This window comes from Apus apus, chromosome 6 (assembly GCF_020740795.1).
Source record: "Apus apus isolate bApuApu2 chromosome 6, bApuApu2.pri.cur, whole genome shotgun sequence".
Taxonomy (NCBI): Eukaryota; Metazoa; Chordata; class Aves; order Apodiformes; family Apodidae; genus Apus; species Apus apus.
In genome coordinates, this window is record NC_067287.1 from 23,830,869 (window position 1) to 23,851,641 (window position 20,773).

At 37.9% G+C, this 20,773-nt stretch overlaps 1 protein-coding gene across 1 annotated transcript in view; it reads right to left on the reverse strand.

Annotated features, from left to right (window-relative positions):
• The window catches only part of PDE11A (phosphodiesterase 11A), a 126,647-nt gene that overhangs the window by 31,017 nt on the left and 74,857 nt on the right, over positions 1 to 20,773 (reverse strand). Inside the window, exons 11-12 of the mRNA XM_051622801.1 lie at positions 4,502 to 4,648; positions 4,289 to 4,396 (exon numbers count right to left, since the gene is read on the reverse strand). Of these exons, the coding sequence (XP_051478761.1) occupies positions 4,289 to 4,396; positions 4,502 to 4,648 (255 nt within the window). The remainder of the gene's footprint in view (positions 1 to 4,288; positions 4,397 to 4,501; positions 4,649 to 20,773) is intronic.

The window sequence follows — 20,773 nt, forward strand, 5'->3', positions numbered from 1 at the left end:
GAGTGACACATGAAATGAAGAGCCGTGATTTAAAGAGGAAACATCTCAAATGGCATATTTTGCTGCATATGCTTACTAGAATTTAGGGACAATTTTGAAAACTGATGTATTGAAATATCGCAGGAGCAACTCAGACCAGATATGCCTGAATGATCAGGGGAGCAGATCCTAAAAACCTATTTTTGCCACAATACTTCTCATGGACATTTGACACAGCTGTTTTCTTGCCTGAATTGGCTCACGTCAGAAAAGAAACACTCCTGTTATTGCTATCATCAAGCAACCTGAGCAAATCCTGTCTGGAGGAGGTGCTTGAGTGAGTGGTGCTTTGTGAGACACCACCTCTCTACTGCTGTTTGTCTTACCCGTGGCAGAAACAACTTGGTTCTTTAACTTTTCAGAAGCATAAGGGAAGTATTGCCTGCAAAAATGACTGGCTGAGCTGGAAAATCCTGACACCTGCCTTTCCACTGTGCCAGTTTCCAATGACACTCCTTAATTAGCCACATGATCTAGTTAGTGTGAAAGGAAATTCTGTCAAAGGGGTACAAAATACATTTATATTGGAGAACCAAGCCAAGGCTGAACAGCAACAGTGAGTAAGAAATCCTGAATTCCATTGATTTTCAATCAATGTGATACAAAGACACTGAATATCAGCAGTACTTAATAACCTTACATGGTAGGAACTTACAGTTCACTCAGAAATCCCAGTCAGTTGCTGCAATATCATTTCAAAAATGCTCATTCAAATCTAAATTCAAATCCACCAGTGTACAGACTAACTTGAATTTTATGAAAGAGATTCTCCTGATTTCTAGTGGTGTTTCAATAACAGCTACCCATGCAGAGGCAATTATCTAAAAAATAGTGGTTTTTTTAAAAAATTAAATACTCTTCTTAAATAAATAATTAAGGTTCCTTTTTTTTAAAAAAGGAGATTTTAAAACAGGTTTGTAACTGACAACATGCTATTTGACAGGATTCAATCTAGAGAAAATATTAATGGCTAAGTTAAAACAACTTAAAACAGAAGTTTTATAATATAGAATTTATGCTGTAATAAATATTCTTTAGCATAACACAAGCTTTGATTAAATTCAGTGATTCAACTGGTATTGCAAATGCGGGAAAGTTGATTAAGGAGTTTATTAACAGTAGCAATACCTCAAATATAAATGCAACATTGTTTTTAATCAAAAGTCTTGTCATTGAATGCATTTCACTTAATAAAAACAATTTAATTTAAAACAATGTTACAGTAAGGGGATATCTGCTTTGAACATGATGCAAGAAAATAGAGGATTACATTTCCCCATTTTTTTAATTTACACCGAGAGAAAAAATACATGGCTATAGATGATGGTGCAGTAAAATTTATTTTTACCAGAAAAGGAATGACCCATAACTCATGAGTGGCAGCGTCTCCAGTGAGTTATGGAGGTCATTCTTTCATGTGAGGAAATGAATTGCATTCATTATACCTTGCTCCACATTTATATGTTTTGTTATTAGCACATCAGATGGGATTTTAATTTTGTATTGCATACTTGTTAATTTTAACTTTTTGAAATAAGCATCAACGTGAGCTGTGTTAGGCAAAGGTACTGATAATGAAGCCTGGTCTTGATCCTGTGGTTTACTTTTCTGGGATGTCCTTAGCTCGCAGGAGCAGTCCTGCTTCAGTGATTATCTTCAGAATATTTGGGCAAGTGGAAATACAGAAGTATGGCTCACAGGAGTGGGCTTATAATTGTTCAGTGCCTAACCAGAGAGGGATAATGCATTCTTAGATATACAGGACCATGCCTTAGATGTTCAGAAGCCTGACCCAGGTTTAAGTGTTGTTAAATTTCTGCTGTTGATTTGTTCAGCCCAGCTGAATTTTCCTTCTACATTCAGTGGGAGCATAGTCAGGCTACTAGAGGCTGCCACACTAGAGATTAGACAGTACTTTGCTGCGTTAAGTCCAGCTGAAAAAGTCCTAAAAGAGACCTATTAGTTTATATTAGTGGTGCAGTCAATATGGCTGACTGTCATGGAGAAATCAGGAATAATGTGCAATAACTCCACAAAGCATTACTTCTTGAGCATCAGAGCCCCTCTGACTGCCAAAGAATTTTCCACTTTTTGCAAGTGAAAAAACAAAGCACCTACTAAGTCAGATGGCTCCTCCAAGATAAACACAGTCAGAGCAGGACCTTGTGCTATTACTAGTCCCCTGGCTCTCTCTTTTGTGTCTTTTTTCACAAGATCAGTCCTCCTAGCACTGAAATGGAGAGCAACCCAAGCAGATCATACACGTGAACTTACTCTGTTCTCAGCCAGAGCCAGGGGAAAGTGGGGTGGGATGCGTGGTGAGCCCAACGCTGCGGGCACACACATCCAGCCCAGCATGTCGAACTGCTTGTTCAGTTTATTACCAAGAGTGTGGGCAGTGAAATGAGCTTGGCTTGAAAATTCTGGATCACCTCCCACAGACAATTGCATCCCTGTGCTGGCTGCTAAAAGGACCTGAAATTATGCTTTGAGAACTAAGGACAAAGCTCTTTACGGTGGAGGCCTCACAGGCTTGCTGGTTGGCTGCTGAAGCAGGGACCTGCTTCTGCCCTGCTGGCTGCCAGTGTAGTCACCGCTAGCTGAGACTGAGATGCCTGGTGGGAAAGCTCGTTTCCCATCTCAAGACCAGCCTGATGAAAACCTAGCCTCGGAGCTCCATCTAGAGGTCCTCAGCAGTGAGGTTTGAAGGCAGCGTTAGGCAGAAATTAAGGTAATTCCCAGTTGAACGGCGCTGCCTGACTTTTCTCGTGCTCCTCAAGAGTAGAAAGCTTTCCAATTTTCTGTAGCTGAAAAAAAAGCACGTCAAGTTTATAAAATTCTAAAGACTAATAATGCCTACACATTAACACAAGATTTCATTAGAGATTATCAGAAAATTTCAGCTGGAACAACATTAATTCTGCTCAGCTGAGCAGCCTTATGCCTAGAAGAGGTGACCTTTCTCTAGTTGAACGTCTCCATTTCCTTTGTCTCACCACGTATGGCACAACTTTACTGACCTCTGTAAATGCCCAAAGAAACAAACACACATCACTGGGGTGGACCTGCACTAGACCAACATCTACCTGCTAGAGGAAGTACCATTCTGTTTTTTCTTGCCTGACGCACAAAGTTCTGCCACAGAGTCAATGCCAAATGGAGGAGGACAGCTGAGAACCCCCACACACAAGACAGCTCTGCCCTGTGAGCAGGGAACAGGCTATGGACTGTCTCAAGTTCATGTCACACAGTCCTGACCTGTGCTGTGAATGGCACAGGCTGTGGAGTCTCCAGCTTCACAAGGTCCAACTGCTCACCACACCACAGAGACCAGCCAGCAACAAGAATATAAATATTCAGTGATTAAAAATTAGAGAAAAAGCACATGATATCCCAGATAGATAAATTTTTGCACAAATGCTGTTGATATGACCCCTTCAATGTTTAAAATTAATGACTCTGGCCATTAAAATTGAACACAAATTGAAAATCGAAAAACTCGAATTCTTATTTTATCTGAAGATAAGGCAAAAACAAAATGTAAAGGACAGTGGAAAGTGCTGTGTGCACACAGACACGTTGCTTCTCTTTTGCCATATTAACCAGAATATTAAGCACCCAGGTCCACCAAGCTTTGTATTGATACATTTACAAAATTAACTAGAGCAGTGGTACTTTGAATAGAATTTGCTTATATGCTGAGAGCAATTATTGGTTCTGATGGTGATGCATGTTAATAAAACACAGACATCTTACAGTGTTTAACGGGGATGCAAAATTCACTTAGATCATTACTTTGGAAGACAGTCAAAATATTTTAAGGCAATACCTTCTACAACAATTTTGATGAAGTTGAATAAGAAGGCAATCAATATCAACATAATAAATACCTCTGGGATTCTCATCTTCCTTGTTTTTGTACTTCCCAATTTAAAAGTCTGAAATAAATGTCAAATCAAAGAAAAACATTTTTGTAAGATCAAGATCTATAATAATAAGCTCACTCCAAGACTGCCACCTGTTTTCTGTCACTTTAACGTGCCCGTGATATCACTGTCACTAAAACACTATAAGGCTTTGCCAAACATGTACCACCTTAAGTTGGATAACCTAATCTGGTGTTTCTATTGGAAATGAATGGGTATCATAATAAGTAGAAAAGAAATCAAATGTTGGAAAGTGTTTAGATAGGTACGGTCATGTGGCAGTAAAAGCTCTTACAGGACTGTGTCTGTAGCTGGATACTTACAGTTAACATGGCAAACATTAGCTGGCAGACGTTGAAAGCGTGTCTCCAGTTGTGATACAAAACCATCCGGTAATTCTTTCTAACTGTCAAAAGCCACCTACACAGCGTCTGAAATGAAAAGTACAAATTGTACCAGGGCTACTAAATGTGTACAAACGGACAGAGCAGTGCCAAGAGAAAAGCAGCAGATAACTCTGCAGTGCAGATGGTTACCTCGTAGTCAATTTTAAATTTCTGAACCATTCCAAGTTCCATGAACATCCTCAGGGCTGCAGTAATCATGGCATCCACATCAAGTGAGAAGTCATCAAAATGGATATCATCAATGCCAAGCTCTGACACCAGAGGGATATTTGCTGCCTGAAAATGCCAAAGGGAAACTTCTGATTCAAAACTTGGGTTTGTTTGGGTTTTTTTGTGTCACTCATAAAAGAAACCATCCATACATCAGTTTTGACCTACCAGTACATCCCCTGCTTAATTTGAATGCTAAGCAATAGAAGTTTTCATCTAAGAAATACAAACATATACCAGTTAACAGAGCTGGAAAACAGTGGGAAGAAGAACCTGGTATGAGCAGGAAATATGCTCATCATCCCAACTGGAGCCTGTATATATCGTCTAGATTGTGAGAGCTGACCACTTCACAGCTACTGCAGTAACATGATATATTCCAATGCAAATTACAATTCTGTAATGCACGAAACATCTGGACAGTGAGCAGCTGGGAAGTTTACTTGCTACCATTCAGGAATGCAAAGTAAATATACTGCTCTGCAGAATTCATCATCAAAATATCTTTACATTCATAAACATACAAGTGCCCTTCGCTTTATGCTGCTCACTACAGATTCATAGAACCAAAAAAGAGCAATACAAGAAATGTCCAGCTTTCAAAGTAAAATAAAAATATTTTTCAACATGCTGATTATGTAGTAAGTCTGTAAACAAAAAGAGCCTTGCATTTTACTTTGTCCATGTAACAGCAGGCTTTTGTTCTATTTGTAAGATTGGAATGAGCTTTTTATGCTCACAAAAACATACGAATGAGTGTGCAGGGCTGGCTCATGCACACAGTTGTGCACACAGATGTGTTGTGGCTGGCCTAGTGGCAGCACCTGCGGGAGCCAGACCGAGGTGCTGACAACCTTCAAGGACTTGTTTGTCCTTCCTTACGCCCCTTTGGACTTGCCACTCATCTCCCTAGAGAGGGCAGGTGGAGGAGGCTGCATTTGCTGAAGGAGCATCTGTTCCCTGTCTCCTGCAGTGAGAAGGTGATGGGTCAGGTAGAAACCTCTCAAAGGGGCTGGATTCAGCCCATAGGCCATAAGCTGGACCATGCTGAATTAGGTAAAATCACATGGACTCAGCTGGTGTGGCACATCCAGCTACTCACCTGCATAAAATATGTGACCATCTTACAGTTTTCTTTCTGAAAACTTGTGTTTTGAAATATTGCACCCTAAGTACAACAAGTTAATGATATGTAACAAGCTTTTTCTAGCTAAAGGCAAATTGTCACTTTGGTAATTACTTTACGTAGAGATTAAGCTGGATTCTATACAATTGAAGAAAAGATGGTGTAAACCTGCCATAAAATAGTATTAACATTGAAGTGTTAACTTAATTCCTAGCTAGAAGAAAAGTTTTTTCAGGTCAGCACTCAGTAAAGCATGCCAACACCACAAAAAGCCATTGTGTTACACCAACGATGTTAACTGACAGGAAATACAACAAACCCATCAAGTCAAGTTTCATCCTAGGACAGAGCTGAAGAACCTGATAGCGTACTTATCCAGGTTGAATCAATTCAGCATCTTTTTTAACAATTCTTGATACATTTGAAATAGTTCTAGGTTATCCTAACAGGAGTTATGCCTTAACACCCTTTGAGATCTGGCTGAAAAGCTCTGTATTTACTTCTGAGGTAAAGAAAGCAAGAAAATACAGTCAGGTGGGAAACAGGAACGCTAGCCCAAAGACAGTGCTGTCCAGACCTCCAGCAGCCTTACAAAAATTGTGACTCCTTAATAAATCAGTTATTCTTCAGAGCTTTTGGGGGAAACTCAAGAGGCATAGTAATATTTAGTCTATGAATACCATCTTTGCATAGCAAATGCACTCTTTGTAACATGTCTCTCAGGGAAGAAACACATTTGTCCACCTTACTCGTTTGTTCTTTAGAGAGAATTTCAAATAAGAAAGCTGCTGAAACAGAAGCTGTTGATTGTAAGTGGACCTAATTGATATTGTTTAATCAAAACTATATTTACAAATCTACTGCTGCATTTTGATAAACTTTGAAGTGGGCTCTGGTTAAGATTTTCACAATTTTTGTTCTCTTAAAGGAAAACAGATATTTTCCTTGCTATTTTTTATTGGAAACAAACACTTTTACCAGCCTATTACAATTCAAGGGTAAACATTTGAAGCAGTTGCTCAACTAGTATTGTTTTTTCTTCTGTCAAACAGTAGAGAAATAACAATATATTCCAAAATCTATTACAAAGTGAACAACAGAATATTAACAAAGCAAGTCAAAAACAATTTCTTCCCATGTCAGTCTGAAACTTTTAAATATTTATGAGGTTGTACATTCCTAAATTTAACAGGAGTGCCATAATCCAGAATAACTGCTGAATTAATAGCCAGGAGATAACATTTGTATAAAAGACCCATTTGCTTTACAACAGCAATAAAGGAAACAACAGAATTATGAGTGTTGAGACTAATTTGAATAATGTTAAAAAAAATTGATATGTTGTGGGGCTGCAGCAATATTCTGGCTGCACCTGGCATTGTCTGTCCTCAGCTTCTTAGGCTGCAAATGCAGCAGTCCAGGGTTTATAGGAGAACAGTCATTAAAACTTCATTTATTTTAATTACAAAGAGATAAAAAAATTCATAATACAGAATATTAAAACATATCCATCCCTGAAATTTTTCTGCACTGCAGGACAAATACCAGTGGATTTCTTAAAATAAACAGCAATAACAACACTCTCTTCCAGGAAAACAGAGGGGATGAAAGTACCATGACAATAAGAGGAAGGGACAGGCAATTAAAATTCAAGTTACAGTGAAATTATTTTTAAAGCACCCCAGTGATTTAGAATCACTTAAAAGGCTTGCTTCCTTTTAAATGTTTTGAAGTCAAATTTCCCCTTTCTAAAAACAATTAAGAACTTATACTCCAAGGTCTTTTTACCCTGCAGACCAAGGAATTTGAATGCTCTTAATCTTTAAGAAAAATTCATATGACTTTTCTGTGAGCTTATGGTAAATTAAAGCCAGATGTGCCTCCTCTGATCACTTCTCCATACCTCCTGATACTCAAGCAAAAATTAGTCTTGAAAGAGACCACCAAGACAAGTTGGGCTGAACACATGAAAGGCAAGTGGTCTTGCCCAATAAAGTAGAAAATCAGCAGTCAACAGACTGGGAAACTATCAACACTTGTAGGCAGCTTGAAAAAGAGGATGTCATGCCCCCAGATGAGAGCATAAAGAAAGGGTCTGTAGGCACTCCATACTCAGATGTGCATAGGATGGAGTGGAACGTATACAGGAAGGAGGAAAACTGCCTTTGTACTTAATTAAGGATTGGAGAGATACTCTCCTTTCCTCATTGGTCTTTGTTAACATGCAAATTGCTTCACAGTCTGCTCGATATAGGTGAGCTGCTAGGAGATGGGTGACTAGCTGAGCCTTACCTTTTAGCCATTGCCAAAGGGCCATATGTCATCAGTGACCATCACACTTCCAAATACATGGAACACACAAGTGGATTCTACCAACAAGCCCCAATTCTGGCCACTATAAAAGCTCATCAAAACAGAAAAATTATGTTTCTTATTCAGTATAAGCCTTTTAGCAACTGTGAGTGAACAAACCTCAGGAAACTAAAGAGTCAAAGTTTTAGGGAAACACTGAAAGGCTAAATACTTATTTGATGCTTATACCTTGGTGCTGCTGAAGACAACTGTCTCACTGTTTTAGATGTACAAAACATACACTGTATAAAACGCAACTAGATAACAATAAAGATAAGCATTCATACTTGTTTTTTCATCTAGGCAGTATGCATTCATGTGTAAATGTTTGTCAGAAAAATGTAGAATTATATGCACACACATACACAGCATTTTACAACATTCTCACTGAAAGGGCTGAACGAAGCGGTCACAATCAATCAATACAAGCAAAAGGCGAGACTTCTACAGCTCTTAATGAACATATTTCCTAAACGAAAGATAGGTTTTACATTCAGCTCAGTTAATGTTACTGCAAATTGCTTTCCTTTCAATCCTACTTTCAGTTTCTGTCATATGCCACACTAGTACCTTCATAATAGCCAATAATGCTATTGAGAATACACATGCAAAGTATACCATTAAATGCATATCAACATTAAATCAGTTTATAGTTATAAGTAGTACAAGAGTGATCCCTTGGAGTTGGTTGAAAGGAAAGGGGGAGTGCTTCCTGTCCTGAATAACTTGTAGGTGTGACAACTGCTATAAGCTCATGATAGGTTTCCATATCTGAGGATATGGAAACACATTACCAGTCCTTCCAAACAGGGAAGAAAATTTATGGATTTCCCTGACAATCCACACAGTTTTACAAACCGAAATTCCTGTGTGAGTTGGAAGTCTAGTTGTGATTATGGGAAAGCTATAATAAGCTAAAGTCTTCTCATTCCAGTTAATTAGATGTACCACCAGTGCAGACCAGCAGACAGGTCACATGCTGCCAGCATAAAAAATGGTCTGAGGGACATAACTCCTCATGTAGGGAAAAACCGTATAATGTCAGGAAGAGATATTAAATAGCAATTTGGATATTTAATAATCTCCTATAGCAGAATTTTGTTATGAGACATCTGGGTCAGTGGTGGAGAGAGAGTACTTTCAAGGTAGTGATTACATTTTATCTCATCTTGCCATAATCCTCTTATCCATTCTTTTTTTCCTAAAAATTGGCACACACCAATTGGCAGCTTAAGGAGTTTCTTACACAGAAGGTAACTGCAGCTCAGGAGTCTGATTGTAATAACTTCATTCAACATTACATGGTATAAAAACCCACAAGAACACAGGATGAAAATAGCATTGCACAGATTGACAGGGAAGGCTTATTATTTTGCACTAACTCTTCTAATATAGCATTCTTTGCTATGTTCTACATCCATATTTCATAATGTGGTAAAATCAGACATAAGGAAACTGGTGAGTTCATTTTTCCTTGTAAAATGCTCACTACCATGGAAGCAGTCCAGCTAAACACAGAAAACACTGGACTGATACCCTACTTTGTGGTGTCAGCTTAAACTCTCTGTAGTCCAGTTTTATTACCTATGTAGATAAGACAGCAGTACTTATTATACGAGGAAAGCATTTTGGAACCTACTGATAAGTATATTAGTATGGATTTATTAAAAAAATAAGCACATTCTGGCATTTGGCACACCTGCCTTCTTTCCCATGCAGTGTCAGAACTATTTTCTAACTGCAACTTCCACTACTGCATCTAGTCTGCTTTTTATGTAGCCCTATGGACAATGACATATGGAATGGTTAGCAAGGTTTCCTAATCAGAAAATACTGCCAGACTGATGGAAAAAGAAGTAACAAGAAACTCAGATTATATATAACATATATAAAGATATCCCATGAAATATATGTCCCAGTGTTGCAAAAGAATAGAAAAACCATATGGTATGTCTCTTAACTCTCTGGGGCACTTTTTGAGTCTGGAGTCCATGTACTATGATTTCAACAGCAGGTTAAGATCTGACCTCATGTATACTCTATAGTGAAGTTGGAGCTTCAGACAACAAGACATACACAAAAACCAAGACTACCCTTTCAAGTAACTCTTCACCAGCACTCCGCCTCAGAAGATTAGGAGCTGAAAAACCTTAAAGGCTGGTCATCAAAACCTGCTCAAAAAGCACCAAAACGGAGAATACTTAAATCCCATGTTGTCTTTATTTCTCAATCTTTTATCATGCCATATTGGGGAAAGCATTGTCTGATGGCAAAGATTTTATTTGTAAATGGTTCTTTTCATGTGTAAAGGCCTCTAAAATACTTGCTTGTATTTATAGCTGCAGGCATCTTTTAAAATGTATCTTTCTAATCAGTTAGTAGCAGTAGTGCACAGATTTTGCGCTCCTAAGCTATGGAAGACCAAAACCTTCCAGTCTTACACATTTCTTACTCCCTCCTAAGGGGAAAGAATCAAATATTTCAGCTTAGGGATGTTTTATGCCCAGAGCAATTCGGCTTTTAAAGGCCTCCATCTGTTACTGCAGACTGCGGATGGTGTCTCTCCGCCCTTCGCCCTGCCAAGCTAGCACCTCTTTTCCAATGACCAACTGCAGCAGAGGCAGGCCAGCAGCATTTAAAGGGAATATTATAATATTTAAAGGGGAGTGGGTGTGGAACAGACTTCAAAAGTGTGCACATGTATTGTCTTTTGGATTTTGATTTTTAAAATTTTTAATTTAGTTTTAAAATGACTATCACAGTACCATTGCTGTTGCCTTTGGGAGCGAAATCTCCCAGAATCACAGAATCACTTGGGCTGGAAAGGAGCTTGAGACCAGCCAGTCCAATGCCCCTGCGCAAGCACAGTCAAAAAAACCCCAAATTTATTTGCCCTTCAACAACTGTCACCAAATTCCAGTCCTCTGAATGAGGTCACTGTATGAACAGATACTCCAAAAATGACAACTGGAGACTGGAATGAGATAGGAGTGGGGATTAAGACACATCTGAAGGCAGCTGGACAAAAACATGAGATAAGGAGACCTCACACTGCCCCTATCAGATCTGCCAGACTCCCTGTTTGTATGGCAGATTCTGTGAATGTTCTGTCCAACTGTTCAGATGTTAAAGACATCATCAGTCCCGGAAACAGGATTTATGCATTTTAAACCTCTTCAGAATAACCCAGCAGATAAGCAGTGGGTTGCAATTCTGAAATCAAATGCCCAAGCTCTGCCCGAAATCCCACAGCTGCTGTCTGAAACCTTTGTTGGAAAAGGTAATTTTGTTGCTTTAGTCAAAATTTCACATCCGTAAACTGAAAATAATGCTGCTCTTGAATCCAGCTTTGAAAGCTGCAGCTGAAGCACATATATGTGGTGCATACTTCTTCATCCTCAACTGCCTAATTGACAGTGTAACACATAACTTAGATACTAAATATGGAACAAAGAAAGTTGCACTTAGTCTTGTTTCAAAAAGTTATATTAAGTTTGACCATTTACCAAACATAACCACTTCTTAGTATGAATACTGGTATTTGCTTTCATTAAAAGAGAAACTTCATGGCATTAATATTTATTCTGCTCCTTCTATTAGAATAAGAAGCCATTAAGCAATGCATCACTAGCAAAAGTAGCATTTAGGAATTTTTTTACTACCATGCACTCTGGTCTTAAGACAAAAACATGGCATTACTTTATGCTTTTGGTATAAAGTTGTATGTGCCTGAGGAAAGGATTTGTCTTCTTATAAGGTAATTTTTAAAGGGGCAAGGGGAGGTATGTCATTGCAGCAGTACACATGCTTTTTCCAGAGAGAAGCCCAGAGCTAAAAAGCTGAAAGTATTTTGGATGTTTCTGATCAGTCAGTCAAATCCAGTCTGACCATGCTACTTTCTGAAATTGCGACCCATCAAAAGGAATAATAAATTTCAGAGATAAGAATACTACAATTAAAGTTTTGTTACAAACTATAATAGAAAAGACACAAAGTACAGTATTTATGTTACTAAAAAAAAATCAATCCTTGATGTTAAAATTGTTTCCTAGTACACAGAAACAAAATACATAGCAGCCTATAAAAGGAACAAGAAATTTCTATTCCAAAAGAACAGAGACATAAAATAAAAGCAATTAATGGTTTGAGTATCTATTATTCTTAAGGCCAAAATCCATAACCACAGCAGCCTAGGACTAGAGTCTTACAGGGCATGCACATTTGACACAATGATCTCCCGAGGCGCACAGGGGAGCGTTCACGTCCTTTTGGCTTACAGTGATTAGGAAATAACCAGTGTGTCACATACTACAGGCTAGCAACTGTCAACTTTTTATGACCACTGGTGCAGATGAGAAACTCATACAAAAGGGCCTATTCAATCTCCGTCCCAGAATTTTAAATAAACACAAGCAGCAAACCTAGGGCAAGTATTTCTCCGTAATACAAAAGTGTCAGGCATGCAGGCTGCCATTTCCCACAAAGCCTCGTTTGGTTTTGGTAGACAGAGTCAGCTTTGCTGCTCCCAGGAAGAGCAGAATGGGTAATACAGACTGAACCCCTGATGCCTCTAATTTTGGAGGGGTGAGGGATACAAGGTAGCCTTATCCTCCACAAGGAGAAAGGGGAGAGAAGGTTCTAGCTACCTCCTCAAAGACTCAAAAGAGGAAAATCCTGATTAAGGGAGAAGAGGATGAGGGCTCTTCTCACAGAGAACACGATATGACGGCATGGGGAAGAATTGGCTCTTTTGGTGGCACACAGCCCAAATCATGCCCTGCAATTCTCAGTTGGATACATAATATAAGAGAGTGCATGAGAAAGAAGTGGGAGAAAGTCTTATTTCAGATCTGTTAGAGTGACAGCTATAGCAGAATGCTGTCAAGAAAATACATAATATTGAAAACACCTTCAAGCTTACAACATACATTTACAGAAAAGCTATAGACAATCTCGCGGTGATTACCTTAAAATTTCTTTTATCTTTGTCTTTTTCTCCTTAGTTTTCATCAAGCTCTGATTGTAGATTAAAAAAACAATCCACCCTTCTTATTCTCCATCTGTAAATCACTCCCTAAGAGCACTAAGAACTGCCCAAAAGACCATCCTCCAAAAAAATGCAGCTTCATTGTGCCAAAAGGGTTATTTTACGTGAGGCTTCTGTAGGGTGGCCTGTGAACACAGAGCCCAACACCTCTCCTGCAGCAGAATGTACATCCTCCACAGCCCCCTGCATCCCACAAAGCACACCAGGGCCTGAGCACCCAGCCTGCACAGCAGCACAGAGCTCTATGTCACACGCAACTTGCAGCCTAATCATATTTTCTGAGAAACAATAAAATATACTGATCCTACTCTTTCAACAAAAGCAAATAATAGGCACTAAAATATTGTATTTATTTAGCTCTTTACTTACTACCTATATCTTCCTAGCTTTATAAATTTTCTTTAAACAAATGTTGCTTTCATCTATCACTGTGGTGAAGGGCTGCAACACAGCTAATAAATACTTGCTTCTTGTCATTCGTGAGGTTCTTACAGGACATGTTAACTGGCCACTATGAAAATACCCTTATGATATTTTTGTGTGAGTTCAGAGCTGGGTGTAGTTTCTTGCAAAGCACAAGATGACAGAACACTTCACAGAAATGGCCTCATAAAATATTCAGTTTCCTGTTTTTGCCTAGGGTACAATCTGCACATTTTCTATACAGTTGCAGTGAGAAGCACTGGAGTCTATTTCTCAGACATTTAAAGTATTTACACTTAAAATTTCAAAGACTAAAACCAGAACTACTGACATAATTTCTCTTAGAAAGTACATTTACTCTGCCTGGGATTTTGCCAAGACTACAACAAGAGACTTTTGAAATGAAAACAATAGAGGAATCCCCCCCAGGCAGACAATAAAACAGTGTAATAAATACCTCATAGAAGGCTGTAATCACAAATATTTTTTACATAATATATGGTAGATATAGTTTTGCTTGGATGTCACAGGCCCATACACTGAAATAAAAATTGATCTGGAAAACAAGTGTCCATGCAGTTTTTTCCTTGAAATATCCCAGAGCTTAAGTCAATACCACTCAGGAGCACAGTCACTCACACATGTGAGTGGGAACAGGTCTTTCTGTACAGCCTCACCCTTAGCAGCACAAGCACATTGTGGGTGTGAGGCCATGGATGTAACATGGATTTCTCCTAGGTGTCTCAGTGACTTGTGCAAGGAGGACACACTGCCTGTGCTGCTAACATATTCTACAACGTGCATACGCACAGACATTAAGATGGTGTGAAATGGCACTGGTATTACCTTTTTCAGGGTTTTACAGCCTAACAGAATTGCTGCTAGGCTATCAGCCTTAAAGTGGAGCAAGGATGGCACCCAGTGGCCAAACAGATTCATCTCAGAAAAACGTTCTCATCTATTTCCCTTTCTTCTCTTTCTGGAGTTTTAATTATAAAAAGGTTCTAGCTCTGATTTCATTGGCAGTCTCAAAAGCCTTTAAAGGACATTATCTTCTCCCAGTGGGAGACATTTATGTTTCCTGTTGTAAAATATTTTGTAAAAAAAAAAGCCTATAGAAATATTGCCATTAATAATTTTAAATCAATACCAGTAAAACATTTATGACAAACAGCGATCTGCAGCCAGAACATCACACAGAAGTAGAAATAAATGAAGAAAAGTATTTTTTTCCTTTTGTAGGGTACATGCTAGGAAAAACAAAAGATTTTTTTCCTGGTTTTAAAATCACTAAAACAACTTAAGACCTTGCTTAATTTTAAAATTAATATCCAGATAAAATGTAGTGAAAAGCAAATAGATATTTTAACCAGAAAATTCCCAATTATAACTGTCAGACTGCTGGGTCTACAAAAGGAATCCAAGCACAGACAAATAATAATTTTAAAAGTAAAATATTATGCCATTTTTATGGATTTCTTTAAATAATTCTTTTTTTGTGTTAGTAAAATCAAACAGTACAATGGACTTACTGGGCCAGCCTGGGAATGCAGGTCTCAGACAGAACAGTGAGCTGTCACAGGGTTACACAGAGGCATGTCTGTCAACTGCATGAGGAATAATTCCTTATTGATGGTGAAAGAACCATGATACACCTATAGTAAAAAACTCCTGAAGTACCATAATTTGCAGAATTACCCCAAGTTTTTTTAAACTATTCTCATCCAATTTAAATGTGCAAGATTTTTCTTCTTGTTTGAAAACCTTTCCAAATTTGACTAGATCTTTAGGTCCCTTCCAACACAAATCATTCTATGTTTCTGTGATAAAGTTCCAAGTCTGTCACTGATTGAAGCATACTACATCATTTGACAAGTGTTGTGTGTTTGGTTTGGTTTGATATTTTTTGTGTATTTTTGGGTTGGTTTTGTTTGGTTTGGTTTTTTTAATAGCAAATATTCCTCCGGCTTGCACGACATTTCAAATGTATTCAATGCCTGATCACTTTTTGCATGGTGGTTGGCTAAATAGTTCAGCAGTGCTGAACTGTATTTATTCCTTGATGGTTTCCAGCTGACAAGAGATTCTTGTGCAGTATGATGACCAATCACACTGAAGGACAGACAACAGGTCTGTTGGATAGTAAGTCATTTCACCTTCACTTGTGAGAAATACTATGTCCCCAAGAATTGCTGTTTCTAATTTGTTTTTCTAAGCGTTCTCAAGTCTAGGACCAACTGTGTTTTTTGGATATGAAAACAGATGCAAGAAGTACAAAACTTCCCATGTATATAAAAATACTCGAGAGCAGCAAAGTAGCAACACACTTTTTTTAGCATGGGAAACCATAAATGTTTTATTACTCCTTTGCTGAAAATTTCTGTTGTTGAAGCACCACTGTATCAGTGTTCTTAATTACTAAGAAACAGAAAATAAGCCACTACTAAAGGCAGCAAGTCAGTAATATTTTAAACTACTTAATGTTTTTTACTACTGTAAAAGAATATTAGAGTATAGCAGAAATTCTTAAAATTATTATTTAAAACAATTGAAATCTATTTCAGCTTTACAAAAGGCAACTTAAAAAAAAAAAGCAGTACAAAGACCAGTTTTGATCATGCACATAATTTTAATTTTCTATTATTTTTAGTGATTGAAGTTTATTACTTGTTAAGGTATTTAACATGGAGATTTAAGCTCTTTTCTAGCTATGAAGTAGCTGATCTTAGAAGTAGCCATTTATTATTTAATATTTCTAGTTACTGTGCATCTTTAGTCTGTATTCAGAATATCAATGTTGATTTTTCACATTTTTTTAATCCTAAACCTTGAGGTCCTTATTTTTAACCTACAGTGTAAACATATTCAGAGATTGTTCTGTATGGTGTAAACACTGAAGAATAAATGCATTTTGCCTTTGCATCTTAAAATAAAATTACAGGAAATTCTGTATTGGCATCTGCATTATGCCCTTGTCCTGACATAATACACAGAGTAGAACCTCTTCCTTGCTGAAAGAAGCATGTCCCTTTTAAAAATTCATTTAATGACCTGTGCTAAGCTCATAAACAAACAGAAAAAAGTGCCTAGGCATGGATATAAGATTAAATTGTGGGCTTTAGCAAGCTTTCAGGTCACAGGATTCTTTCTTTTGCTTTAACTCTCTCAAATCATAAAGGCTTTTTCTCAAGAGAAAGATTTTTTTTTTTTAAGCAGAATTTACTTATCTCCTACACTACAAAATAAAGTGGTTTTGTGCAGGCTCATCCTATCAATGCAAGACAGTCACGCCACACAGTCTTTTGCAGTCAGAAAGTAGAAATGTTGAGATCTTTCACAGAGATGTTTTAATGTTTCTGTCCCCTCTTTGTAGATGGGAAACCAAAATATGAAGCAGTGCCCTGCCCTGCTCAGATGATATGACAACATGAGGGCAAGCAACCTGCCCAGTTAGACTACAAATATTCATAGGTGGGCAGACAGGGTGATGTACTCCTCACGACTGCTATAACCTCCCCCTTTTCCCCCCTATAGCCAACAAAGGGGGAGATTGGCCCTTTCACAGAGCTTAGTGCCTGAGCTACCCCAGGTTAAAATTACTCCTTGTAAACCTTCACTCTACAATATACTGATAAATTTGGTTTTCACCTGCCATGGAGAAAAGGGAACATTTTACTCTGGGAGCCCCACATTCTCAACTGGAAACGATAAAGGTGGTTAATTTTAGAAATACAGGAGGAAACCTTTCGGTGACCTTGTGGCGACAGTTTAATCTCATCTTGATCCACTATAAAGCCAGTAAATTCAAATGCTGAAACTTGAAAAAAACTGAAGGCTTACATTTTTGAAATCAAAATCAGAATTTGCATTAGCTTTCTCTATTAACTATGACCACATTTCAGGTAGACACTGTAGCACAATTTTAGCCTAGTAGGACAGTTCAAAAAATAATTTGTAAACAGGTACGTCATGCTTCTGTCACACTGAACTCATCCCACTTTATTTTAATGAAATGTCTCATGGAAGAAATGAAAGCAAAAGACCTCAGGTTTTGGGTTTTTTTCCCCACAAACTGTCATATTACTCTTTTATATGCTTTACTCTCAATAAAGTCTATCACACTGGAACAGGTTAAATGACGGCAGCAATGTCTGAGAAGGGCTGTTGAATTAGAAGTGTACCTGAGAATCACAGTTCCAAGCACTGAGACAAGGAGATGAATAATAGTTTAGTAGGACAATCCAGAAATGCTTCCATGAGCAGGTCATTGAGAAAGGAAACAGTTTGTACTAAACCAAACAATTCAGCAAACTGGGGAGTTTTCATCAAATCCTGGTATCTGAAATTTCTGACATTTATGACAGTAATTGTCAAGTCAATGAACATTTTATTTTACACATAGAAGGCATGGTCTCTTTTGGGTGATAAAAAGTGATGCAAAGAATGTAGTTTTCTATGTTTTTTTCCATCAGTGCTGTTGGAAATTAATGCTTGCTGATTAATAATGTAAGAATAGTTGCACTGTGTCAGACCAAAGGTCTTCCTAAGACCTGTACCTTAGCTTTGAGAGTCACCAAAAGCAGGGAAGACTATTGGAACTGAGAAAAGATACTTCCTCAGTGCAGTCCTCTCAGCTTCTGCAAGCTGGACTTCGGAGATTTCCTGAGCCAAAGATGACTGTCTTTATACAACAGTCCTCATTTGCCTTCTCCTTCTGTTAGTTCATCATTTAAAACTCATTAACATCTACAGTGATAGATCATGCAGTTTCACTATGTGTTTGATGAAGAGAGATCTTTAGTCAGATTAAAATCTGTACTGTGAATACAGAATCACAGAATTGGTGGAGTTGGAAGGGACCTCTAGAGATTATCTAGTGCAACTCTCTCACTGAAGTAGGATAACCCAGAGCGCTTTGCACAGCACTGCATCCAGGTGGGTTTTGAATATCTCCAGAGATGGAGACTGCACAACCTCCCTGGGCAGCCTGTTCCAGTGCTCTGTCACCCTCACTGTGAAGAAGTTTTTCCTCATATTTAAATTGAACTTCCTCTGTTCCAACCTGTACCCATTGCCCTCATTCTGACACTGGGAACTACTGAGAAGAGCCTGTCTCCATCTTCCTTGCACCCACCCTTTAGATACTTATATACATTGATAAGGTCTCCAAATAATTTCATTTAATGCCCCCTAAGCCTGAACATTGTATGAGAAAAGACTGTTAACAGTCATTCCCCCTATACTTCTCCATGCCCTTCCCTCTTTTCACTGACATTTAAAAAAAATGTGCATTATGTATCTTTGAATTACAGAGCACTCACCTGATGTCAACAGATGACAGCCTCACATTTTAGAATCTGGCATAAAAGTCCCATATTTTTAATCATTATTATTTTAAATAATTTTCAGTGTATGCAATGTGTTTCTGACTTCTTGTTTCCATGGCAACTGAAGACACGGGCACATGTAAAAGAGTATGAAATAATGTAATACAATAAAGACCTCAGTTTCATGAATTATGAAACTCAACACTGTGCTTCAGGTCTTACGTAGGCAGTGTCTGCAGAAAAGCAGAGAAAAAACTGTTTTACATCTTGTGAACACGTGCATTTCTCAAAAGGAAAAAAGGGAACATAGTTCAATATGAACACAAGTCCTTTTCACCCTCAGGGTTTTTCCTTATTTTTTTCCTCCTTTGTTGCTCCTCTCAGTGGAACAGCATTGTGGAAAAGCTCAGTGCCAGCACAGACCTCCCTGTGGCAGCCAAAAAGGAATCTATGAGTCTGTGACTAGTCTTGGGGAATAATGTGAAAAATACTTAAGCATCTGAGTAACTTCATGCACCTACATACATCTTTAAAGAACTGTATTTCACCATGTGCATGGCAGGGACCATGGCTTGCAGTACTGATGTTGCAGTTACATGCCTTGGGTCCTTGCTAAACCCTGTTACCAAGCAGATTGAAATGGCAGTGTCATCAATGCATAAACCCCACATCTTCTAGCCATACATATTTCAATGGCAATATTTCCTAAGTAGTCCAAAATACAGAGGCCAGCTTGCCTTTCTGAAATGTAATTACTGAGGAAGACTATAATGTAATTATTATTATAAACCACTACAAATTATTTCATTACTAGGACATAAAAAATAACTAAATAGAAAGATGGCATCATAGCAGAAAACAACATTGTCCAGGAATGCTTTCCCAATCCTTACAGAGGCTGAAGATAAATTTCATACATAGAATTCAGCTTTTCATTGTACTGCCCATGGTTATGTATTTAAATGTGGGTATAAAATTATAACAGCATAAGATATGAATAACAAACTCATTTTATATAATAATTTAATGTACTCCAACTATCAAATTCACTTCAATCCATCATCTTTCATGTATTCAACTGTTTACCTTGCCATGTATAGTTGCAGTCCTATAGAAGCTGTTTCCTTTTTTGGTTCAACCCTTCCATTGTTAGTTAAATGTATATTTAAGAGAGACACAAAAGCCTCCCTGTGTCTTAAATAGCCATACCTCAGACTGTAGAATTGAAAAACACAGGAATTTTCATCCACACTACATTTTGAATTTAAGATTCTGCAAAGCAGATATTGCATTATTTTCTGTTTTGTAGCTCTCCTGTGTGCTGTTTGACCTAAAAAAGGGAATCTCTCACAGGCTTTTAAATAATGCATTATGGTCATTAAATATGGATCTGGCTTATACCATTCACAGCTGCACAATTAGGTTAGCTTTTTAAAAATAGGTTCTTGTACATTACCCACTATAGAACAGTGTATATAAATTCTCTTTGGAAACTGTATTAGTGAAATTTAAAGGTGATGTGTGTTTGTGGGACTGCTTGCTAAGTCACAGGACTTGTTCATTACTGTCTCAGAATTCAGGAACTCTTTCTATAAATATCCTGCCCTGGACACGATTCTGCATTCTTTACTTATGTATCTTGGCTTTCTATATTTGTGTAAAAGACAACTATTTTTAGGCTTGGAGAGCCTGCATTTGAATGAGCAGAAATCTGGCACAGTTGGACATTGCTATAGGATAGCAACAATCTTAATCAGACTTCACTAGTCTTACATTTTTCTATTCCAGTAATTCAAATGCTTATAGCTGAACACCATATCTAGTACACAATGGAAGTAACGGAACTGTCTTTTAAGTCTAAGATACAAGAGAGAATAGAAATTTTAAAAATCATACCTATTTCTAACTTCTTAAAA